The sequence below is a fragment of the Gopherus flavomarginatus genome, chromosome 20 (genome assembly GCF_025201925.1).
Source record: "Gopherus flavomarginatus isolate rGopFla2 chromosome 20, rGopFla2.mat.asm, whole genome shotgun sequence".
In the NCBI taxonomy this organism is placed as follows: domain Eukaryota; kingdom Metazoa; phylum Chordata; order Testudines; family Testudinidae; genus Gopherus; species Gopherus flavomarginatus.
The window spans coordinates 17,914,747-17,940,024 of record NC_066636.1 but is presented as its reverse complement, the minus strand read 5'-3'; the positions used below and the strand labels follow the sequence as shown (position 1 = coordinate 17,940,024).

The 25,278-nt window shown below is 53.0% G+C and overlaps 1 protein-coding gene across 1 annotated transcript in view; it reads right to left on the bottom strand.

Moving 5' to 3' along the window:
- Window positions 1–23,987, bottom strand: part of CGN (cingulin) — a 42,355-nt gene extending 18,368 nt beyond the window's left edge. The window contains exons 1-17 of the mRNA XM_050930010.1: window positions 22,992–23,987; window positions 22,740–22,856; window positions 19,632–20,871; window positions 18,540–18,643; window positions 16,923–16,992; window positions 14,220–14,318; window positions 13,567–13,706; window positions 12,896–13,037; window positions 12,303–12,515; window positions 10,841–10,989; window positions 10,164–10,296; window positions 9,417–9,629; window positions 8,635–8,841; window positions 7,541–7,798; window positions 5,969–6,139; window positions 4,348–4,509; window positions 1,223–1,312 (exon numbers count right to left, since the gene is read on the bottom strand). Of these exons, the coding sequence (XP_050785967.1) occupies window positions 1,223–1,312; window positions 4,348–4,509; window positions 5,969–6,139; window positions 7,541–7,798; window positions 8,635–8,841; window positions 9,417–9,629; window positions 10,164–10,296; window positions 10,841–10,989; window positions 12,303–12,515; window positions 12,896–13,037; window positions 13,567–13,706; window positions 14,220–14,318; window positions 16,923–16,992; window positions 18,540–18,643; window positions 19,632–20,843 (3,363 nt within the window). The 5' untranslated portion in view covers window positions 20,844–20,871; window positions 22,740–22,856; window positions 22,992–23,987. The remainder of the gene's footprint in view (window positions 1–1,222; window positions 1,313–4,347; window positions 4,510–5,968; window positions 6,140–7,540; window positions 7,799–8,634; window positions 8,842–9,416; window positions 9,630–10,163; window positions 10,297–10,840; window positions 10,990–12,302; window positions 12,516–12,895; window positions 13,038–13,566; window positions 13,707–14,219; window positions 14,319–16,922; window positions 16,993–18,539; window positions 18,644–19,631; window positions 20,872–22,739; window positions 22,857–22,991) is intronic.
- Window positions 23,988–25,278: the final 1,291 nt, after the last annotated feature.

The window sequence follows — 25,278 nt, the reverse complement described above, 5'->3', positions numbered from 1 at the left end:
GAGTAGCACGTCTGTGAAGCAAGGAAGCACCACAAGAATGGGGAATATTTGCCCTAAGTTGTTGCTGCTGCATTTGGCTAGGAGGGGAGGGGGCAGGGAAAGCAGAAAAAAGAAAAGAAAAGGCTGGAGCCGAGCAAATATTTCTAGGAACAACCAAGAGGCAGTAGCTCCTAGTCAGAGGTTGCTTGAAAGGATGAAACTTAGTTTAGACATGAATATACACAGATTCCCCACCAGTTCTGCACATGGAGAAGCCGAGGAAAAAGGGCAGGGGAAGGGATTCATTCAAGATTGCACAGTGGATTCAGTCACCGAGCTAGGAAAAAGGATCCAGGACTCCTGATGCGTGGGTGTCCTAGCCACTAGGTCAGGGTGTCTGAACGGGACTGCACTGCTAAAATAATGGCACCTGTTGAGCATGGAGAGCGCACTTGTATGTGTCCATTGCAGTGAGGGAAGTTCTGCTTTAGTGTCCTTTGCTGAGGCAACTGAAGCTACAGAGCATCCACCTCAGCCACAGGCCGACATGATGCAGGAGAATAGATGGGGGGAAAGAACTAAGAGCCAGACAGCTAAGCCCCTGCTCCACTGGCAAGTCTGTCAACAGCTGAGAGCTTCCAGGAAGCAGTTACATTAGCCTCAGCAAGGGTACGGGCTGCATTCTACGCCCGGCAGGCTCTGTGCGGCATCAGACGCTAGCTCGGAAAGGTTATAAATGAGGAGCAGAGTCATAGGGCACTGTCTAGTTACTGGAGCACCAGGGCTCCTGGACAAGTTCCCACCTCTGGGGAAACGGAGGCACATCTGCAAAGGGAGGGGTTATTTGGTCATTGTTCACATCGCAGCAGCAACGAGGAGCCCCAGGCATGGCTCAGGACCCCATTGTGCTAGGAGCTGTATGGATACAGAACGAAGAGATGGGCCCCTGCTTCAGAGAGCTTACAACGCAGGGTGCTTAGACTAGCGGGGCCCACGCTTCATAGCTTCTGTCAGCCAAGCTTATTGTACATCCCAGGGGCTCCCTGAATCCCTCCATTCCCCCCAAACTCCATTTTTGGCCACCTCCTGGCCCCGTACCAGGGGCCCTCAGTCTCTCGCCCATTGCAGGGACTCTGTGCCTGCCCCCCGCCTCCTCTCCACACCAAGTCTCCATTAACCCATTGGATGACGCTGGGATATGGTGAGGTTTTCAAATCCTTCTCTTTGCTGCACACTCCCCTACCTGGTCTCTACTGCGGTTAATCCGGTCAGTCAGCAGTTCCACAGTGTTCCTCTCCTCGTCCAGTTCCACTTCGAGGTGCTTGGATTTCTCCTGTGAGCAGAGCCTGGGTTATTCTAGCTTCTAGCAGAGGACCAGGGGGCAGGGGTGGGGGGTGTTTTATGGGACACTAACGACCCCCACCCGAGCTTAGATCAAACAGAGGACCGTTCACAGAGCGTTGTGGCACTCCCAGGAGTTATGGGCTCACTAAGACATTAGTGTGCTCAGAAGTGGTGATGCTAGGCAGTTAACCCTGAGAGTGCTGGAGTAAGGACATGAGTGTGACGGGGACTCAGCAGGAGAGCCTGGTAGGACCCCAACACCCTACTCCTGAAACGTGAGCCACGCAAGTTGGTCCCTGGGCCTGTGCAGAGCCTCACTGCCTGTTGCGGGGCTCCGAGAGCCCCAGAGGCTGCCCCTACTGAACAGCCTGCAGGATGGAGATGCCAAGCACCCTTTTCAGGAAGGCCCGCTGATTTCAGGCACACATCAGGAGGCACCGTTGGCTGAATTTCCAGAACGCTGAGCGCCCAGAACTGGAGTCAGCGGCAGGTGGCCCTCACTTTTTTCAGAGGTGCTGAGCAAGGATGCCTCAAGCCAGGCAACCAAAGATCAGTGGTCATTTTGATTTTAATACGGCACTGACCCCAACCCATTAATTCCTTCCTCACAGAACCACAACTTTCTAAGGACTCCTAAGGGCCAGGTTGGGGGATGAGGGGGCAGAAGGGCTCAGGGCCAGCTCCAGGCACCAGCCCAGCAAGCAGGTGCTTGTGGCAGACAACGGAAGGGGCGGCATGTCCGGCTCTTCGGCAGCAGGTCCCTCTCAGAGCGAAGGACCAGCTGCCGAATTGCCGTCGAAGACTGAAGCAGCGGCAGTAGAGCTGATTGTGGCTCTCTCTCTCTTTTTTTTTTTTTTTTTTTTTTTTTTTAAACACACACATTGCTTGGGGCGGCAAAAACCATGGAGCTGGCCCTGGAAGGGCTTCAGATTTGGATCTCTATTTGTTCTCTGAGGCCAGACAGGAGATACCTTGGCCCCCAGCACTTGCAATTTACACTCTGAAGGGAGGAAATTTGTCAGCCAACCTGGAGGGGGGAAAGGAAAAAAAGAGAGAGACCCCTCTGGTGAAATCCCTTCTCCAGTGCTTTAACAGGCTTGCTGCACTGCAGAGCACTGGGGATTTCAATGCACACCACAGCAGAGAGCCAGTTAAGCAGCCTTAAGACCAGTCTGCAGCAGGATTTGAACTATGCTTGGAAATCCCCAGTTAAGGTTCACTGCTGCTAAGCTGGCTTCAAACCATATCGTTTGCACAGACAATGCAGAAGGTTCAGGCACATCTGAAGACTTTCCAGAACGCAAACGTGGCTCCAGACACTGTGTCCGCGGCTGCTTGGGTTCTGCTGTTTCTGCTCTGTTCCATACCACAAAAGCCATTTGATTTTTCTAAGGGATTGGTTTGGGTTGGATCTGCCTGGGAGCTCCACCTAAACGTACTGGTGAACAAGGACTTGGATTTGATGCAAAGGGATTTAAGTTTTACCGTAAGGTTGGTTGCAGATGACAACAGACCTGCACAAAAGAATCTCAAGCCTGCTGTTGGCATTCAGATCAAAATAACGGCTTTATAAATCCATAAATAAAGAAACCCGGAAACAGAACAAGTCTCTGCCATGAACAGTTATGCTGCAAGGCTTGAAAGAGCTGAAACTAAATCTGTTACTTGGCAATTAAAGAAAGCGTTAAACAAAAGGTCCTGTTTCCAAGACTCTGAAGACAACTCTGCCCTCTGCTGTTAAAGGCAGGCTTTGGAGCTAGCAGGTTTTGTGCCACAGACAGCAGCAGATGCTCTCCTGGATTGAGTGCATGCTTTCTTACTTGCTCTTAGCCATGGGCAAAACATTGGGGTAAACTCTCAGCTCTCCCTCAAAACAGAGTCCTTGTCATTTCTAGCCAGGCAGCTCCCAGAGTCTCACTCCCTGTTGATTTGTCTCATCATTACACAGATGCACCAGCTGGCTACTCTTAAAAACTTACTTGGCTGCTTTTAGTCTAACATCTACAACCATTTGGTTTTAAAAATCCCAGTTATAGCAGATATAGTTGCTCATTAGCAATCGCCTTTAATAGCACGAAGCTCGTGGCTGTTTTTTTTAAACTAATAAGTAAAAAGTGATTTTATCGCTGTTGCAAGAAAGTTTGATTATTGTTCTTGAGTATCTATTCAGAGCTCCACTGCCTAGGATGTGGAGCTGAGAGTCCTTCTTAAAAACAGGTGAACATTTGGGCTTTAACTCTGACGGTTTCATGACCACTATGGAGAAGGGGGGCAGGGTTACGTCACAAAAGACCCCCAAACATGCAGTCAGTGGGAGTTTGGCCTAAGAAAAGGCTGTGGCAATCAGGCTCTTTCTGTCCTGCTGGCCCAGAACCTCAGCAATCAGCATTAACTGACCTGCTGCTTGCATGTGCTGGAGGAGAGAGCAGACCGCGTGCTTACAGGTATTCTCGGGGAGAAGTAGTATTTGACCAGCACCTGCATAGCTGTAGCACTAAAACAGGCCAATCCAGAGGCTTGGACTCCAGTGAGACCCAGAGATACGGCCCTCACCCACTGCATGCTCATGGATGAGACTATGGGCCTGTGTGCCCCAGCTACGCCCTTACTGGTGCTGCAAGCATGAGAGGCAGCACTGGTACCAGGGTGTCAGGGCAGTCTAGTTACCACAGTGTTGCCGGGGCTGGAGTGCGTCGCACTGTTCCGTTGCAGTTTCACTGTCCCGCCCGTTCTGCGGGGGAACAGAGAACGACGCTACGTTCTGCGCGTGGGGATTTAGTGCCGGTGAGACGTTCTGGAGGAAGATGGCACAGACAGGATCGCAGCAAGGAGGCCAGTGGAGATGGGGACTTGGTCATAAAGACTCTTCCCTGAGAATCAGCTCCCTCACGACCGCTGACTGCTACAGCCCTTCCGGGGGGACCCTCACCCCGCCAGCGCTTGAATAAGAACGCCTACATTCCAGTGAGCTCCCTGTGCCAGAGGAGTTCAAAGCGGCACTAGGGTCAGGGAGAGCAAACCAACCTCCAGCACTTTGACCTGCCGAGAGCGATCGTCCTGGGAGCGTTTCTTGGACTCCACCTCCTGCTCCAGGCTCTGCAGGCGCTGGGCCAGCACCTCCTTATCCAGCACGGCGCTTTCCCGCTCGGCCTGGCTGTCCTGCAGTGCTTGCTTCAGCCGTGTGATCTGAGGGAAGAGATGGCATCAGAGAGCTACCGCGCTACCCCAGCGTTCCCCCAGAGCCTGCAGAAAGCTGCATGCGCCAGGCATCTAAAGATTTCCCCTAGTAACCACACAGGCTGCCTCACAGGTGTAGCAGCTGGACAAAGCAGAGGATCATGGTCGGGGGAGAAACAAAGGCTGGGCCAGATAGGACCAGTGTTGTGCCAACCCTGGAACAACCCACCTAGGGGCCTCTGGTGATACCATGTGGTTGATGCTTGCAGCGCTAGCGAGCCCTGCAGACAGCCATGGCCAACCTGCTCCGGCTGGAGGAGAGGAAGAGAAACGAGCAACAGCTCCCATTCCTGCACTGTGCGGCAAGAGGAGACTCTTCCCCCGCGCTCAGCAGGCTCTGGTCTAAGGAAACATCTGGGCACCCACGCATAGTACCAGTGATCTGCTCTCTGCATACCAGAGAACAACCAGGTCTGTCATCAGGGTGAGTAACAGGTTCAGGAGGTGCCAGACACCACCAAGCTACATACTTCAGGTAGCGAGGGGCCCTCTGGACAGCAGCTGGATTTGGAATAGCTGGGCAGAGCTCTCCAGCCCTGCGAGCACACAACCCCATCCCACCTGCACATTCTGAGGCCCAGCACTGGGCTCATGGGTTTCACAGGAAGCACCTTAGAGGTGTCTGGCCTCAGGCAGGCCGAGACGCTGCACTTTCACTCGGACGGCGGGAATTACTCCAGCTTCGATCTGTCCAGTCCGCGCTCCCAGTCAGAGCAGAGCAGCTGACTGAACTAAAAAGGGAGATTCCACTACCTATCACTCCTCTTAGCCAGGGAGGGCAAGCCCAGTTCCAGGGGAGGGAACCAGAATCTGTCCCAAGTCCCCCCAGCGATGCAAGAGGGAGGCAGACTCTTTCCTGGCTCGCAAACAGAAACACCAAGTTCTGACTGCAAGATCTTCATTGCTGCCCATGTGGGAGCCAGACGGAGCCCAACCCGACGCTGGTCCCTGCTGGCACTTGCTCTTACAGACGCTCATCCCTTTACTTGTCTATTGCACAGATCTGATCTGCCATTGCTGGCAGTACAGCCCCCAGCATACCCTTGAGCACAGCTGACTTCAAGGATATAAAGCGGCCAGTCTCAGGTAGCACAGCCTCTTCCACTGGAACTGGGGGCAAGGGAACTCTTGTACTGTCCAGAGTTACATTGGCTGCCGCTCCCGCATTCTCCCGTGTGTTAACAGGGCTACGCTCGCCTTCAGATCAAGGCCTGAGCTGAGCAGGCAGTTTGCCTGAGGTAGGGAAGATGCATGACTTGGTTCCACTGGGTAATTTGAAAGTGGATGAGGAAAGTTCACATCTTCCCAGCGTTAGTGATTCCTGGCAAACGCATCATAGACACCCTCTCCCAAGACAGCCCCTGGCAGGTTGTGAGCAAGATGAACCACCCGAGAGCCAGCGGCCTACCTCGTCCTGCAGCCGGCCCATGATGAACTGCATCTTCTCCACCTCTGCACTGCGGTCCTTGGCCTGCTTCTGGGAATCTGCAATCTCCTTCCTTGACTTCTCCTTGTACTCCTCCAGCTGCGACTGCAGCATGGCCAGTGAGCTGTGGGATTCCTGGGCCATCTGGTCCAGCTAGAGCACAGGGGAAGGAGTACTCAGGAACCCACGATTAGTGCCCACGACCAACCACCTCCCTCAGGCCACATGGGGATCAACGATGCCATTGGAGTCACATGGGGGATCACAGTTAACTTCAATAGGAGTGGAGGGAAGGGGGCTCTAGTAGGTTTAGCCCCACCATGAAAAGGAAGGGAAGGAAATACAAAGGTGTCCCTACAATACTGGTTAGTAGGCTGGACTTTCCCCTTTCCCCTCCGAGACATTTGGTTTGAACGACAGAGCTGAACTTCCGAAGGAGATGTGCAAAGCTGAACTAAAAGCAGAGATTTAGCACAGAAATGCCTATTAAACGCAGCTGGCTAACCCGGCTGGGGCCAGCATTACAAAGTCCTTGCAGGTCACCCTGCACAGCTTAGATTTATACAGCACCTATCGCTGGGGTAATCTGAGCACCAGAGCTCATCCTCCAGTGAATGTCATTAGCAAGCCGGGCGGGACCAGAGGACTGCAGAATGGATACCAGAGTTCACCCTACAACTCCCAAATCTTCTAGCACCCGGGAGATGCCAGGATGCTGCATCCCCGGGGTCTCTAGTGAGCCGGGAAGATGCAATGGGTTTTATGGAGACTAGCAGGCAAGAAGAGCTCATCTATGTTAATATCCTCCCCAGCTGGGTGGCTCAGCACCTTCCAGATGGCTCCATATTTCAGCTGTTTTTGCAAGGCAGCTCCAGTTACTCTACTGGGCAAACTCCCAATGCCACCCCTTGGAGAGCCAAGCCACAGCAGCACAAGCCACATGCGCTCCAGCTAGTGGGCCATCCTACCGCGCCTGTCACTAGTCGGCTCTGCAGAATCCCAGCTGAACGCCAAGCATCAGCTCTGTAAGCCCTGCCGACAAATGGAGTTGGCAGCCATGAGACACTGTGTAATGATCTTGTGTCAGGCACCGATGCGTCTTGGCGTTACTGTTTCAACGCAGCCAAGTCCTGTTTTCAAGCAGGTTGCTGGTAGGGTGACCAGATGTCCTGATTTTATAGGCTCAGTCCCATTATTCAGGATTGTGTCTTATATAGGCACTTATTACCCCTCCCCCTCAGCCTCCATCCTGATTTTCTATCTGGTCACCCTAGTTGCTGGGCAGATCAGAATCCCAGCCCTTTGCAAACAGAGGCCTCTCCCCCTGTTGGTAGCAAATGCCACCAGTGTAAGATTGGTGGGGTTGTGGTGAGGTTTAAATTCAGGGCCCTTGGGCGAGCTTCTCAGGACTAAGATGGCCACACCCCACAGAGACTACATGTCCTAGCATGCAGTGCAATAACTCAATCCAAGCAGCCATGGGACACCATAGGCAACACCTGGCCCCTCCCCCAGGCTTTAAGGTGGTGACATCAGCTGAGGAGTCTCACAAACCTCTCTGGTCAGCTTCTCTGTGGTCTTATCTAGGAGCCTCTTCTGCTCCTCCAGCTCATTCTTGGTTCTCCTCAGCTGCTCCTTCTGCTTCATCTCCTCCTGGTGCGAGGTGTTCAGCACCTGGTGCTCCTGAGACAGCCGGCTGAGACTCCTCTGGGCTTCTTGCAGGCGGCTCTCCAGAGACCTCTTGGCCATCAGCAGCTCCTGCTCCTGCTCCACAGCCTCCTCCAAGGATTGCTCCATCTGTCTGCGATCAGCCTGGAAGGGGAGGAGCTCTCAGAGAAACACAAAGCTCCCAGGGACTTCAGGGGCAGGGCTAGCTGAATATTTCCGCCTGGACAGGGCAGCATGGTCCAATGGATAGAGTTCAGGAGAGGTGTGACCTGTGGGTGACCCTGGGCAAGTCCCTTCCCCAATGTGTGTGGGCTACACAACAGCAGGAGGTTGAGGTAAGGCAGCTTATATCAATCTAATTATGTCAGAGTACACACTACAGCCTTGCTCCTGCCGATGCAAGCACCCTGCTACACCGACATAACTCCATCTCCACGAGAGGCACAGGGCTTATGTCGGTGTAGTTAGGCCAATGCAGTGTCCTGTAGACACTGTGACTTACATCTATTGGCTCTCATTCCTGTCAACTTCACAGCTCTGCTGGAGCCGTGGCGGTCTCCACTCCCAGCTCAGGCTGCCCCTTGGGCTTCTCAGCTCCCCACTAGGAATGGGACAGCCGACCAGAGACGGGGCATGGATCCCCCCAGGCTCTCGGCTCCCTGCCAGGAGCACAGCAACTGGTGGGACTCTGAGCCCCCCTACACTACCCCTCTAAAGTTGGTGGAAGCGCTGCTGGTGAGGACGTGTGCACCACTGTTGGAAAAAGGGCAGTGTGGACACGAATCACGGGGCAGGGATTAGTACAGTGGCTGTAACTCTATAGCCCAGCTTAACTTTATAGTGTCGACATGCCCTGAGGCACTGACATTCTTTAGGTCTGTGCAGCACCCAGCAGCATGGGGCCTTCAAGAGGCCCCTCTAGGGAGGAAGCTGAGGGGAGGTGGGTCTGTATGCAGGGCAGTGCTGCGGCCCTCGTGTACCTCCAGCTTGGCGATCTTCTCCCTGAGCCTGGCCTCCGAGCCCTCCCAGTTCTCAGAGAAGTGCCTGTACTCCTTGACCTGCATCTCCAGGCCCAGGATCTTCCTCCTCAAGTCATCATTCTCCTCCTGCGTCTCCCGCAGAGCGGACTCCATGGCCTTCCTCATCTGCTCCGTGGCCTCCTTCTCACTCTCCACAGCCACCTTCACCTGCACGCCGGGCAAGAAAACACATACAGGTGAGTCCAGGGCCAGACTGCTGGCACATGGGAAGCCGGCACTCACAGGAGTAGGTCTCCAAAGGCTTCTGCCCAGCAGAGGGCCAACGGGCTCACAGGTGGAGATCTTTGGACAGAGGGTGCCCGTTCCGCTATGGCCCCATGCACAGTGAGCAGTCATCTCTGCAAGAGGCAGCACCTCTTGCTTGCTGGGTCAACGGGAGGTGGCTGGGGGGTGGGAAGTGGAGCATATGACGGAACTCCAAGGAGATGGAGGCAGCACACAGCCAGGCATGCCCAAGGGCTCAGCGATTTGCTGCCGTCTCAGCGATAAAGGTCTCAGGGGGAAGGTGCAGCAATACAAGCTATGCAGAAGGCGTGCCAGATCTGTGGCCTGGGTACAGTCCTGTGCCCACTCCCCCTGAGCTGCTCTAGTCACCGCCCACTGGTGCCAGTTTACCCAGGCGTGCAGCCTTGAGCATGCCTGCCTTGAGGTCAGGCCAGGATAGGCATTCCCAGGGGTCTTCTGCTATAGGGGGTCCGAGCTGGGAGGCCCTGGGCTCTTGCCTTGGCAGCTTCGTCATAGTCCTTCCTGAGCTGCTGCAAGTTCTTCTGGAACTGCTGCTTCAGCTGTTCTACCTCCGTGTCACGGCCGGCCACCTCTTCCTGGAGCGCCCCCTTCAGGGCGGCCAGCTCCCGCTCCCTCTGGTGAACCAGCTCGTCCTGGGCCTGCTTCTCTGAAGCCAGCTCCCTCAGCTCCTCTTGGGCTTGACGCAGCTCCTGCAGAAGGAGGAGAGTTGCTGACAGGCTTTAAAGAGCACTGAATGCACACTCCAAGCTCCAGGAGTCCCGGCAGCGCTCACGAGGTAGCCAGCAGCCTAACAGAGAGGGAACTGCACTCCCAGAGATTCTGCTACCCTCAGTATAGCGGTCGTCCGCACTAAGACCACTAGGCCTGGGCAGGAAGTGTTTTTTCATGTCCCCATTTGGAGGGAGGGAGAATGAACCTTTTTGGCAAAAGATTCCCGACCTGCTCTAGCCATAACCCCCTGGGAAGCAAAGAACAGTGGGGGAAGCTCTGACCGCTCCCTTATCCTGCCCTCTATGCCAGCAGTTACGCCAGTGGTACAGTAGCCCCATGTGCCCCGGGGATCTCAGGGAGCTCATTTTAAAGCACTTTTCTGCTACCAGAGTGGCCTGAAGAGGTGTTGGTACCCGTGAGAACCAGGCCCCAACCATCCCATCAGACAGTTCACACAGCTGCTCTATGAGTTAAGAGCCACCTTCCTTCTGACCACGCCCTGTCCATCATACCTTCTTCAGGGCTTCTGCTTGGCCAGCATCCACGGTGCTGTTCCTGACCTGGTCAACTTCCACCCGCATGGCCGAGAACCGCTCCCGCAGCTCCTCCTCAAACTCCTCCCGCTCCTGTTTCACCTGCATGAGCCTGCATGCGGGAAGAGAAGTAGCGCCAGGTGGGCTCCCCATTGCCCCATGGAAGAACCATGGGGGGTCTGACCCTGGGGGAAGCTGGGCTGAGTGGGAAGAAAGCCTATGAAGGTCACCAGGAGGGGTGCAGAGACTCAGATGGTGGCAGCATGACCTGTGCACGCCCACCAAGCCTGAGCTACATGACCCCTGCATCCTCCCTGGGTAATGCTGTGACATGATCAGAGAGAGGCACCATGCACCTCCTTGCTGGGATCTGCATCAGCAATGCCAGTCACCTGTAAGCTTGTCCACCAGCCGCATCATGGCTTCTGCCAGTGAGCCCACGCCAAGAATCCTGCCTTGATTCTCCATGGAATGACACCCTAGAGACATCCCCCAGTCACCTTTCCTGGACTTACAGGAAAGACGTTTCACGGGATAAAATGGAGCAGCCGAACCCTGTAGGGCCACTCTAGCCCCTGGGCAGATCAGCACTAGCTAACCACGCCCAGTCACAGCTGCAATCCTGGGATGGACACGGCGCACCCGGGAGAGCTCACTCCTGCTTGTTGCTGCGTAGCTCCTCCTTGTTCTTCTGGAACATCTCCCTCCAGTGGCTGGTCTCCTCGCTGCTCTCCTCCAGCTCCTTCTGGAGGTTCCTCACTATCGAGTTGATTTTCTGCCTCTCGATCTCTAAACTGGCTTGGTCCTAGGGACAGGAACGAAGCCGTCAAGCATTTGCTGTTGGGTTGGGTGCATTTACTGCAAGGAGGCTGGGGAAGGTTATGCCTTGGTAGAAACCTCTGCAAAATTTACATGGGGTTCCTTACAGCTTTGCATGTACTCGGTGGATGCTGCTAATCATAGGCACCAACTCCGTGGGTGCTCCGGGGCTAGAGCACCCATGGGGAAAAATTAGTGGGTGCTCTGCACCCACCAGCAGCCAAGCTCCCTTCACCCCTTGCTCCACCTCCTCCTTCTCCTCCCCTGAGCGTGCCGCGTCCCCGCTGCGCTGCCTGCCTCCCAGTGCTTCCTGCCTGGCTGCCACCAAACAGCTGTTTGGCAGCATTAGCACGCTCCGGGAGGGGAGTGGGAATGTGGTGTGGAGGCGGGGCTGGGATTTGGGGAAGGGGTTGGAATGGGGGCAGGGAAGGGGTGGGAAGAGGAGGGGCCTCATGGAAGGGGTGGAGTGGGGGCGGAGCCGGGAGCACAGGGGAGGTCGAGCACCCACAGGAAAGAGGGGAAGTCAGTGCCTATGCTTCCAGTGCACACCCAGCCTAGATCCTGTTCTTCGTTACACCAGGGTCATCTGCAATAGCTTCTCTAAAATCTAGGGAGCTCCTCCAACTGGATACTAGCGTAACACAGCAGAATTCAGCACCACGGAGAGACATATTTGAGCCATCACTTAAGCAAATGACTTGAGCACCCACATGTAGCACTTGGTCAGCGGAGTCAGAAGTTCAGTGCTGGGGGAGGGGGAGCGTTAAGTACCGTGCCCCTCTTCACCAACCAAGGCATTGTCTGAGACGCTGCACCAGTTTAAGCGAAGCTGTGACCTCTTTTAAACCGGCGTTCGTTAAATCACTGAAGGCTGCACGGACACTGATTCTGGTCAGCTGTGCAGAGCAGAAATAAATCAGGTTCTGACCAAAATGAGCATCCATGGAGCTTTCTGAACCAGCTAGAAAGCAGTTTAAGAGAGATCACACCCCAAGTTAAAACTAGTGCATCTTTCTGGTATAGCCCAGAGCGTCACTGTCACTGAGCAGGGACGTGCAGCGCCCATGGCCATGCTGCTCCCTAGGATACCTTAGGACAGGAAGCAAAGGTCATAGCCAACTGAAAAATAACTCGGGGAGAGGGCATTTAAGGGAAGCGGGCCACTGCTATGATTTTCTATGGTTTATAAATCCAGTCCGTAAGACGAGCAAGCCTTAATCTCCTAGCAAACACCAGCCACCTCCCACCTCCACCCCCATGTTCGCTTTACGCTTCCATTTCTCACATGTGCGGCTTTACCTGAGACACATCCTCCATGTTTCGCCTCAGCTGGTCCATGTCGCGCTGGTACTGCTGCGTCACCCGGTCCAGCTCCTTGTCGTGATTCGCCACCTCCTCCTTCAGGGCTCCTTTCAGCGCCGTCAGCTCCCGCTCCCGCAGCCGCTGATGTTCTTCTTGCTTCTGTTTGGCGTTGAGGACCTCCTCCAGCTCCTCTCTGGTTTCCAGCAGCTCCTGAGGGGAGGGCAGGAACAGAGATGCTTTCACCACCTGGAGCTACACGATACATCTCTAGCAGTGCTGTAGAGAGGCTGTCTTGGCTGGTGGATAGAGCATTGGACTGGGTGACCCTGAGCAAGTTACTGCACCTCCGTGCCTCAGTTTCCCCATCTGCTCAGTGGGGATAATGAGACTGACCTCCGATGAGGAGGGGTGAAGGGCACTAGGGATTATTGTTGAGACGCTGATTCAGGGAGAGGCCCTGCTCCCCCAGCGCTGTAATTCACCACAGCCCTGTCGGCTTCAATGACTGCATCCATTTATCCCGGCTGAGAACCAGGCCCACAGCACAGTCAGGATCCAAGACGTGCGATCAGGAGGCAAGAGTCACGTACCTTCATGAGCTCGTCTCTGTTTGCAGAGTCCACCGAGGTTTTCCGCAGCCTGTCCAGCTCCTCGTGCATCCCCATTAGCTGCTCTTCCACGTCTCCCAGTTTGTCCTCTGCCTGCTCTCTGGCAACTTTCACTTCCTTCAGCCTAGGGGAGACCGTGCGAGCCTGTTTAGAGCCAGCCAGGGCAGAGCCTGGTCTCAGCACAGAATAGCCAGATCCCAGATACAATTCTGGCCCAGACACCGGCTTGCTGTGATCCCCCCTCAGGAGCCAGGTTACCTAGTGGGTAGGGCTCTGGGCTGGGAGTCAGGAGACCTGAGTTCAATTCCTGGCCTCAGCCACAGACTCCTGTGGGACCTTGGACAAGTCATCCCATCTACCCCGTGCCTCAGTTCTCCAGCTGTACAATGGGAATAATACCTCAAGCGGGGTAAAGTACTTCAAGAGGACAAAGCCATTAATGGCTTTGAGGCAGTTAGGATCAGCTAGATAAGGCATGTCACTTCCTCCTCTGTGCCTCAGTTTCTCCATCTATAACACAGGGATGCCTGCAACCTAACTCAGCAGGTGGAAAGGGCTTGTTAATGAGGGCAGGCATGGTATCCATCGTGAGGATCATTAGCGCTCTGCCAGGACCTGCATAGCCCACCCCAGACACAAGAAACGGCTCCTACTCTTGCAAGCAACTTTTCAGCTCCTGGGTCGTCTTCTCCAAGGCCCCCTTGAGGCGCCTGCACTCATCCTGCGCCTCCTCCAGCCGGCTCTCCAGGTTCCGAGCAGCACTGCTCCTGGCCTGCTCTGCTTTCTGGCGGAGCTGGGAGAGGGGAAAATAGAGCGTTAGTGGCCACAGAAGAGGCTAGGATTTAAAGGGACGCTGCCACCAGCTAGCTTCAGAGAATGTTTCTCGCGGCATCCCACGAACAAATCCTGAGCTGGAGGAAGCCAGCCCACTGACTTCACTGGAACTGGGCCAGCTGAGGATCTGGCCCTAAGGGGATTAGGCACCTCACTCCTAATTCGGGGGGGAGGGAAGGGGGTAAAAAAGGGGATATTCCAGTCCACGAGTAAAGGGTGAGACCCCTACACAGTACTTACAGCCCCTGGACCAGTATAATTACAGTCACTGACTGAGTCTCCCCCCGAAACCTCCCTAACTCCATGCTGGGGTGTATGGAGACAGCACAGACCCCAGGCCTCTCTGCAGCCCACCCACACCCAATGCAGTGGAAGGGTGGCAGCTCCATAGGACAGGCAGCCTTCCACCACCCGCCCAGCAAAGCAGGAGTTTACTGTCCAGTGCATCTAGCTGACCGGGTACTGGCATCACCTTGGTCTCTTCATCTAGTTTCTGCTGCAGCTCCTCCACCTTCCTTTTCAGCTCACTGTTCTGGGAAACAGATCCTCTTGTGTCCTCGGGAGGCACCACCTGTAAGACAGAGCCCCCTCTTTGTGTAACACAAGCACCCTGGAGATGCTGCCTGAAGTCAATCACTGGAGAGGAAGGATGGTCTTGTGGTTAAGACACTGACTGGGATGGGACTCTGGAGCCCTGGGGTCAAGTCCCAGCTCCACCAGGAATGAAGCCAAGCTCTCCTGAGTGCCGATCCAGTGTTCTCCGTCCTCCTCCCTCAACGCCCGAGTAGTTCAGGCCACCAATTATAAACTTGCCTTAAGTTAAGGGGGGGAAAATGCTCGTCTCATTCATTCACAGCAGCAGTTTTTTTTAAACCTGACACTAGCACGCAGCCCTCTGATGCCAACATCAAAAGATATGGCTCCGAGTCCTGCCAGAGGTATGTTGGGCCTCAAGCAGGAGGCTCTGAAATGCCAGTTTTAATCAAGACCGCTGTCATTTCAGGCAAGCTCTGAGCACAGCATGCAGCAGCCAGCACCGGATGACCTGCGATAATGGTGGAGTCGGCAAAGTGGATTCAGATCTCTTAATACAGAATATTAAATGGGAAATGTACTCCCTGTTAACATCTCCAACAGTGTCAGAGCAGATTCCTGAAAGGAAGCCATGTTGCTTTCATACACAGATAATTCTAGGTATTAGTTATTTCTGTCTGCTTCCCTGGAGAAGATGACAAAGAAAACAAAAAGACCAATTCCAGGGCCACAGCGGTGTCCACAGGAGAAACTGATCTTGTCCGGCTAATGGGATAGTGTAAAAACACACACCCAGAATCCCAGCCCAAAAACTTTCATTCTTGCTTTAAACTGCTTACAGTTGCAGTTCAGAAGAGATAAAAATATTGAGCCCTAGAGAGCAAAGCATTTGTCAGACTGACCAACTTGTCAAGCCTGGAATCCAACCTCCAGCTGGGGCCAATCGCTGAAAAGCCCACAATGCATCTGACCGCACTGTGTACTGGGAGGCTGAGTGGGGCGGGGAAGAAAAGCATCCTTCCTGACCCCTGCCACAGGCAGCCAAGTTAAAACCTCAAGTACGAGATTGGACTCTTCTTGTTCTCTTCACGTGCATGGGCATGAAGATTTGCAGAAATCTGGACATAGTACAACTCCCTCCTGGAACAGGGCGTTTCATGGGTGGGCTACACACTGCATGAAGCTATAAGCAGACTGTGATTTCACCAGTTTTGCCCAGAAATGGGTGTGTGTGTGTTGGGGGGGGGGGTATTCTTTCAGCAGGATGCATTGAGCTGGAACAACTCAGAAGGGCTAAAAGTTGACAGGCTAACTCTGGGGAAGGCCCTTTCCTGATACAGATTTGCACTGTTGCGATGAACTAAAAGGCTTAACAGAGACGCTCAGCCCATTGGTGGGGGTCAGGAGAAGAGGGTAATGTCTACATTGCAGCTGTAAGTTTCCAGCTCATAAGAAGAACGTAAGAACATAATGGCCCTACTGGGTCAGACTAAAGATCCATGTAGCCCAGTATCCTGTCTTCCAACAGTGGCCAGTGGTAGGTGGCCCATAGGGAATGAACAGAAAATCATCAAGTGATCCATCCCCTGTCGCTCATTCCCAGCTTCTGGCAAACAGCAGCAAGGGACACCATCCCTGCCCATGCTGGCTAACAGCCACTGATGGACCTATCCTCCATGAACTTATCTAGTCCTTTTTTGAACCCTGTTATGACCTTGGCCTTCACAACATCCTCTGGCAAGGAGTTCCACAGGTTGACTGTGCACTGTGTGAAGAAAATACTTCTTTTTGTTTGTTTTAAACCTGCTGCCTATTAATTTCATTTGGTGGCTCCTAGTTCTTATATTATGAGAAGTAGTAAACAACACTTCCTCATCTACTTTCTCTACACCAGTCATGATTTTATAGCTTGGGTCAACATACCTGGGCTAGCTTTGACTAGTTAGTGCACTAAAAATAGTAGTGTTGCCACAGCAACGCAAGCTGCCTGGAGAACAATCCCATGTGAAACAGTAGCTAACTAGGAGGATAGTTAGTCTCTCCCGCGGCCCACAACACCCTGGCATACTTCTATTTTTAGTGCACTAACTTGATCAGAGCTAGTGGGTGTACGTCTCTCCGACCAGGCAATCACACTTCCAGCTGCAGTGCAGATGTACACTAAGGCTACGTCTAGACTACCCGCTGTATCGGCGGGTTAAAATCGATTGCTCGGGGATCGATATATCGTGTCTCATCTAGACGTGATATATCGATCCCCGAGCGCGCTTATATCGATTCCGGAATTCCACCAACCCCAAAGGAGTTGTGGAATCGACAGGGGGAGCCGTGGACATCGATCCCGCGCGGTGAGGACGGGTGAGTAATCCGATCTTAGATATTCAACTTCAGCTATGTTATTCACGTAGCTGAAGTTGCGTATCTAAGATCGATTTCCCCCCGTAGTGTAGACCAGCCCTAAGAGACAGCAGTCATCCTGGCCAATCAGTATCACTCCGGCTTGATAATACGGGAGGTGAAAAATTCACCCTTCTGCGGAGAGCCAGGTGCCACATAAGTCTCACAGGGCTTTTGCACTGGACTCAGTCCAAGGTGAATGTCACTCTTTGCAAAGTAAGGGGAGGCTGGTGTGGAGACTTACAGCAAGTGCTTGGATCTTCTCAAACATCAGGTTGGTTTTTCTCTTCAGTGAGCTTTCGCTTTCTTTGCTCCTGAAAAAGAAACAAGCAAATACCAACAAAGAAAATCATTCAGGTTAAAAGGGACATAGCCACGGGGGGGAGAAGCAGAGCAGTGTTTAAGGCACTCGCCTATGACTCTGGAGACTTAGGTTTGAATCCCAGCTCTGCCACAGGACCTGTGTGACCTTGCGCAAGTCACTTAAGCCCTCCATGCCTCAGTTTCCCCATCTGAACAAGGGGATGAAATACGTCAAAGACTGTGAAGTGCTCAAGTACTTTGGTAACAGGGACCACGTAAGTTCTTAAGAGACATATACACTTTTGTCTGGATTTTTTTAACTTAATGTTGTTGCAGGTAACACTTCAGATGAGCATCTCTGGGGCATGTTAGGGGAAAGTTCTGTTCACTGCTCCCCGCAGTTTGAGGCCCATAATATATGAATTGAAGGTAAAGGGGTAAGTCCCTCCTTACAAGAAGCCAGGAGAGTCAAAATCTGAGAGTGAATGTTTCAGTCAAGTGTCCACAAGCCGGGGAAGCGGGAAGAAGAGAGATTATCTTTAAACCCTTGCTTTCCTGTAGAGAATCCTTTTAGTGATTAAGTTCAGTAGATCAGCTGTATCATATGCCCTGTACTCCCACCCAACTGGGGTCTTCCCAGAGAACAGACACTATCCACCTCCACAGGATTATTTAAAAAAGAAGGCTACTCTGCTTGGAATTAATTCCCTTTGTTGGCTCCAGGGTTGCCAATTTGCACCTTTCTAGAGTCACTACCGCTTAGCCAAGAGGCTTACAGTTGTTAGTTCCTGGGCTAAGCTGTAGTTCAAGGGTTCTGAAGCGTACACTCCCACAAGATTCCCAGGGCGCTAGACTCCTATCCCAGGGTTGGATTTAAAGGGACAGTTTTGTTTTATTTAAAAGGACCAATTTTCCTGCACATCTGGGGTCAGACTTTCCAGACTCAGATTCCAAGGCCAGAAGGGCCCATTGTGATCAGCTAGTCTGAGCTGTGTAATCGACTCCATAGCTAGGCTCCTGTTTAGGATAGATTTCCCTAGTGAGAGCCATGGGGCAGATTTCCCTAGCGAGAGCCGTGGGGCAGATTTCATTTGAAAACCACAGTCCCTTTGAGAGAAACGTGGGTCTCTGATACATCATGTTTGCTGGGACCCCACCTCCTCCTATTTCACTTTATTTACACAGATTTTTTTTTTGGGGGGGGGGCCCTGACCTAAGGGCCCCAGTACAATTGTGCCCCCTTTTTCCCTCTGCCTCTGGTCAGCCCTGATCCCATCCCCGAGAAGATGCAGCACTTTGTGTTGTTTCAGAAACCTCTCTTTCACTAAAGTGAGTTTATGCAGTGTTGTTGGAGCCATGTTGGTCCCAGGATATGAGAGAAACAAGGTGGGGCAAGGGAATACATTTTATTGGACCAACTTCTGTTGGTGAGAGCTGTAAGCATCAAAGCATGTGCCTCAGTGCCTCCAGTCCCCCATGCTCCAACAGAGCAAGCTGCACATCAGACGCTGCTCCCCTGTTTAACACTGGACCCAAGAGTGCTCGGTCCAACGCTCACCCATCCTTCAGGATACTGTAAATCAGCTCCTTGGTAGACTCGCTGCTCCCAGGCGGAGAGACTTCCTGCTGGTCTTTCAGAAGGTCTGGAGTGGACTTAAGCTGCTAACGAGACAGGACAAGCGTCACCAGATGCTCATTGCACAGCAGTAGGACCTGCCAGATGGGATCAGACCAATGGGCCCATTTAGCCTGGTATCCCGTCTGATGGCAGCCAGCACCAGCCAACCCCACCACTCTCTTTATGCAATAACCCTGCCCACAGGGTAAGTTTCTTCTTAAGCCAGGCAACGAGTGCTTGGCTTATGCCCTGAAGCAGGAAGATCTGCATCCACCTATGACGCTGTCACTGTGCTCCCTATATTAGGGGAGGACAACAGCCGCAGTTTTGCAAGCAAACGTGGCTGGGATCTGATGTAACTAGGTGTAGGTGGCAGTTAGGTTGCAGCCCTTAAGGGCCTAGTGAATTTCAGAGTCAAATGTACCTCGGGACCTATGCTCCCGGCTCTGAACTCTCAAGCATAAAGCACTTGGAAATAGGCCAGCTGGGAACAGCATTCCTTAAGGAGGAGCAGCAGCTTCCTCACTGGGGTAGGAAGAAGCAAAGGATGGCACATGCTGATTTCAGGTTGAATAACCACACTGCTGTAGCCACCACCAGCGTCTGGCATTGCATGCGGCCACTCAGGGCAGGTCTATGCTGCGACTGCAGCACAAAGCTAGCGGCAACCGCAGTAGCAAAGCCTCAGCGGCACGAGCAGGGGTGGCTTGACTCTGCCCCAGGGTGCCAGGCGGGGCTAGCCTGTGCAGCGGCAGTTCACTGCTACCCTTACTGCCATCACACCTCCCAACTGCAGGGGAGGCATATCCTGAGATCAGGGACCAATGGCGTCACCCAGCAGTGAACTTAAGGCCCAGAGAGCTAATTAAGGCTCCATCCTGAGCACCGACAGCACGTGGTTAGCTGGGCTGTCAAGAAGTCATGCACATTGCTACCCCCACTGGCTACTTCCGTGCTTAGCGTGAAATAGGTGCCGAAGTACGGCCAGCGTGCCGAGCCCCAGGCAGGCTTGAGCCCCGAACCAAGAGTTACCTGCAGTTCTGATTGCACTTGACTTTGCTGCTGCTCAACGACAGGCTCCTCCAAGCTTTTACGGATCCAGTCTCGTGGCACCTGGGCCTTGACTGAGTTTTCCTTCAGATCTTCCCGGAGCGCTCGGTTCAGGCTGCCGGTGTGAGGCGCATTGGCCGTACCAGGCTGTTTGGCGGCCAAGCCCTTTGGCCCTTCCCTGAGGCGGTCCTGGAGCTGGGCGGCGCTCAGCTCTCTGGAATCGGCCGTGTCGTGGTAGGAAACCCTGCTATCGAGACTCTGCGACCGCTTCCTCTCCTCCAGGGAGATCCGGCTTCTTCTGGCAGCTCGGCCCCTCTGCTGAACCTTCCCGTCAAACTTTGTGATCAGGGAATCCACCGAGGACAGGGGCTTCGTGTCAATGTCACTTTGGTCAGCTGGCTGCCGAGGCCTGGAGGACTCTGGGTCTGGTGATGGCTGCTTGCCTACAAACCTTCGTCCAGAAGCTGCATGGGATTCCTGGCTGGGGTCAGTCCTTTTCCTGCCTGCACTGTCCAGCGTGCTGCTGCTCTTGGCACTGGCTGGAGACTGGGATCGGTACGTGCCCCTGGTCTGCATGCTGAGAGGGCTTGGGCCATAGGCCTCCTCTGAATTGGGGCTTAACAGAGAGCTGTGAGATTGAGTCCTCCTCAGCTCCTCCCCAAAAGGCCTCTGGGGTAGCAGCCGTCTGGAGCTGCCCTGAGGGGACGAGGAGCCATCCCTGCTGTAGGAATTAGCTGCCTCAGCGCTGACAGGCCTGATCTCCCTCGGGTAGCCCTGGGAGCTCAGCTCCTCGTCAGAGGTGCTGTACTGGGAGTTATACTGGGAATGACTGGCCATGTACCGGCTTTCCGGCAGGTCAGAATCAGAGCTGATGGAGCCCGGGCCTTCCCTGAGGGAGTTAGGGGGCAGCTGCTCGGGCCACTGGCTGTGAGCAGGGTTCCCGTATTTACTCTCACTTTTGATCTGCACCCCGAAGGAGTCCTCTCCTTTCGCCCCACTGTTCAGGACCACAAAGGGCTGCCCGTCGATACCCTGGACCCTCACCGCGACCCCGTAGGATCCTGGCTTGGAATGCTTGGGCCTGGTCTTTTGCGGCTTCTTCATTTCCTTCAGGTCGTCTATGAATCTGATCTGAACCCCGTAGTCCACGGGGTTTGGCTTCTCGGCCGTAGCTCCATTCACGTGCCGCTCCATCCCCGAGGGTTAAAAGCACTCCAGGCTCCTGCAGGGGAAAGAGGAAAACACTCTCATGCCACTGGCACAGCTGGGTTTAGGTAGGGAGCCAGGAGCAGCTGCTGGCAAGGCTGTGCTTGAGGAAACTGGGCTTATAGATTTCAAAGCAAGAAGGAACCATTGGCCCTCCTGGATCACACAGGCCTGATCTTTTAGAGGAACATCCAATCTGGATTTAACAATTGCCCACAATGGTGAATCCACTGTGACCCTTAATAAATTGTTCCAGTGGTTACTCTCGCTGTTAAAAACCCACACACCTTCTTTCCTGGCTGAGTTTGTCTAGCGTCAGCTTCCAGCTATTGGCTCATGTTCGACCTTCCTCTGCTAGACTGAAGAGCCCACTAGTAAATATTTTTCCCCCATGTAGGTACTTGTAGGCTGTGATGGGGCGCCTGCCCCACACTGGGCTCTAAGGGGTTAACAGAGCCCTAGGGAGGCTGTGCAGGAGGCAGCCAATCAGAGAAGGGCCAAGGGGAGCAGTCAAGCAGGCCCATATAAAAAGGGAACTGCAGGGCAGAGGAGGGGAGTTCTCTGCTAGGAGCCCAGGGAGGAAGGACTGTGTCCCTAGGGCTGAGACAACTGCCAGCACCCTGGACAGAGCAGTGCCGCTAGCAGGGCCCGGGGGAGCGAGAGACAGCTCCTGGCTGGCTGCTGGGGTTTGCAGGCTGAAGCCCTGAGGCAAGGGCAAAGAGGATACTGGGTCCATGAGGAAGTGGCCAGACAATTAGCTCCAGTGCCACTAAGGGAGGTGGCTTAAGAGCGGACTGCAGGTCCCCTGGAAGAGGGGAGCACAGCGTGTGGCATGGCCGGAGGGCTGCATCACTGAAGAGGACGCCGAGGTCCTTGGAGAGACCCGGGTCCTAGAGCAGGAGTGAGAGCTCAGTGCCCTCTTCAGGTGGGGTCTTGCTGCCAATTCCCAAAACAGCCAGCAGGAGGCACCACTGTGGTGACTGAACCCCATTACATAGGCTAATCAAGTCACCCCTAAACTTCCTCTTCATTAAGCTAAAGAGCTCAACCACTATAAAGGCATGTGATAAACTTTGTGAAAGCAGAGCATAACCCACCAGAGCAGGCAGGCTTGCTCTCAATCCCATTCAAATCTGGAATGCTTTGTCGATACAGAGTTTATTTACACTGGAGATACGGAGCAGTGTTCAAGAGATTCAAGTTCGGCACGCCTAGTACGTGTCTCCGTTTATTACTGAAAACACATACAAGCGGAAGGTGCCCCGGGCAGGGCTCTTTAAAAGCAGGACCATAGAAATGCAAGGTGCTCAAAGCCGAGAGTGATCCATTGCCAGATCAGGGCCTAAGCCAAGTTGTGAAGGAAGCTGGGCTCCACAAATTGGGCTTCAGCCAAGTTGACACCCTTCTAGGATCGGGGCCTTAGTGACTTCCCAAGGACTCAGCAAATCAGCAACAGAGCCACGAATAGAACCCAGGAGTCTCAACTCCCTTTCCCTCTCTATTCAACAGACACCCCTTAAATAAACAAACATACGCTTCTCAAGTGCAAGATTTTGTTTTTGTTTCCAATATCTCCAGGGAGGGGACGAATTTTACTGCAGAACCTTAGCCAACACTGAAGATTCCTTTTTACTTGTACACTAGCAATGCATCTCATTGTGAGGATTAGCCAGGCTGGAGATTAATCGCTTTCTGAAGTTTATATGCAGCATTTTTCCTTCAAAACCTCCCCCACCTCCCAAAAGCAGACAAACATGCAATTGTTAAAACGTTATGAGACACTAAACCAAAAAAGCACATATGACAGAGCAGAAGCCCTGCTGAACCAAGCTGCATTTCTAGGACAGAGCCGTTTCACACACAGTGAAAGCCCGTTATCCTGACCCGGAGTACATGCCATCCTTTGAGTCACCAGCATTCCAGATGCAACCCATCCTATTCTCCTTCTCTCATCAAAATCCTGATCAGCCGCACAGCTCCAGTGCCTACAGTCTCGGGATCCTATTAAAAAATATGTAGCGTCAGCAAATACGACATACACATGCTCACACGGGAAAGTAGAGGAGAAAAGCAGGATACGATCTTAGAGAAATCGTGTGTGTGCGTGTTGAAAGCTCTGAAGACCAGATTACCTACCTCTTCTGGCTTGCTTGCCTAAGAAACAGAAGCGGAGTGCTGCATACTCACTGCAACTGAAGGTTAGCACCTCTGTTGGGTACGAAAGCAGAAGCAACCTGAATAAGAGTGCCACTGCACCCGGTCACCGGCATCCGATCTAGGCTAGTGTCCCCGGCACTTCGGTAGCCATAAGGTTCCCATTTGGTGGGAACAGATATTAGCAGTGACATATTGAGCACAAAAGTGATGTAACACTCATCAGTCCCAGGGGCAGCCTGCCTGAAGAGTCTTTTGCTCCCCGTTGGATGCAGTGAGCCTCACTGCATCAGTTCCCTTGGCAATATGTTAGATGAGCCATTACCATAAGCTACACGGACTGCTTCACCTTAGGCACGGGCAGGCGGCCGGCAGCACATAATGGGAATGACAGCCTGCCTGAATGCCCTCCAGCATGTAACTGACCAGCAGTCAGGGCGTCTGTAGGCGTGTTTGATTTGCCTCCGCTCCAGCTGTCTGATAGCCAAGAAAGTTACCTGCTTGAGCTCCCAGGGCTCCTTCTACCCTTGATCTGCAGAGCAGCTTGGAGACTGCCCTTCCAGCTGGAGGAAATGCAGGATTCTGCTCTAGGATACCTCGATACCAAGTTGTTGCCCCAGTTTAAGAAGGGAGGGGAGATATAGACACGTACTTCACTGCCTTTGAGCAGTCTTGCCCTTTGAACCTGACTGATGCTGCAGACCGGCCCCACTGTTTCACCTGGTACTCGTCCCAAAGCCAGAGAGGCGTGCAGCCAGATGGACAGAGTTGATACTGGGGACTACGAACAGTTCACAAAAGCTCTACTGCTTACGTTTGAATCGACACCTGAGGCTTATAGCAAAAGGCTTCAGGGTGTGCAGAAGACCCCAAGTGTGACCCTATACGGAAGCCACCACTCTGATGGGAGAATCTCTCCATGTCCTTGAAAAGCAGTAGCTAAGTCGAGGGAAGAATTCTTCCATTGACCTAGCGCTATCTATGCAGGGACTTAGGTCGGCTCAGCTATGGTGCTCAGGAGTGTGGATTTTTCACACCCGAGTTGATGTAAATTTTCAAGTCTAGTGTTAACGAGCCCTAAGTCATCAGTGATTTTGGGCAGGCGCCCTAGAGGGCAGGTGTATTTTAACAATCTGGGCCCCTTTAAGATGTTTCCAGTTGGGATCCTCACCTCCCCCCCGCCCCCTCTCCCCCCACACAAATTGGGAAAAGCAACCAGGGTAGGTTGTATTAGCTGTTGTGGTGGAACATGGGGAGTGTGTGTGGGGGGGTGGATCTCAGGCAGTGAGGCCTTAAAGCCACTTTACCCCTCTGTATATAGGTTTTCACGAGATCACTTCACAAGCAGTGTCGCTTATACATTTCGTACAAGGGTAGAGAGATTGCAGCAGTTGTACAGCACCAAGCACAATGGGGTCCTGGTTCATTTCCAGGGCGCTGCAACAGCATTTCACCGCTCGCTAGGATCCCTTGGGAGCCAGGCACTTGAAAGCCATCTCTTGTGCTTCTGAATCCTTAACTCCAGAGGGCTCTGATTCAGGATCGGGGCTGCTACCACAATAATTATGGCACTTCAGAGATTACATTTCTAGGAGGTAAATATGGCTAAAGACAACCTGCAAGTTCTTATCTGGCCCTTATTACCATAGTATCTGAGCACCTCAAAGTCAGTAGTGTATTTATCCTCACTACTGTGAGGGAAAATACGGTGGGTTTACAACTTTGGCCAGGCTTTTAGGCCTAAACTTTGGATAAGCTTGTTTCTAGGCTGTGTTGAACTTTGGTTCAGCTTGTCTCTGGGTATAAGGGGAAGAGAGGAGGGGGACAGAGCGATGAAAGAATGAAGGAAAGTTGCTTCTGTGTGTTAAAAGGTAAAAGGAGTCACAGTGGAAAGTTCTCAAAACGGAACAATGGCTTTGTGTGTATAAAGGGTAGAGTGATAAAGTCCCCAAGTAGCATAAGTTGCAACGGCCAGGCTTATGAAATATATAACCACAATAGTTGTGTTAGAAAGGTTACTGACCGCAAAAGAACAGACAATGAGTAACAAGGGGGAGGCCTCGTGGGCGAGACACTTGTTTTTGTTCTAAATTAATTTTGCAATGTATTCCAAATAAGATAATTAATACGGAAGTATGGGTAATTTGTCTGTGGTTTTAACCTTTATACGCTGGCTAGAAATTTATGGAAGGCAGAGCAGCTTGCCTCTTGCGTGGGGCCATGCTGTCTCTCTCTGCATATATGCTTGTATGAAATAAAGGAGCCTCAG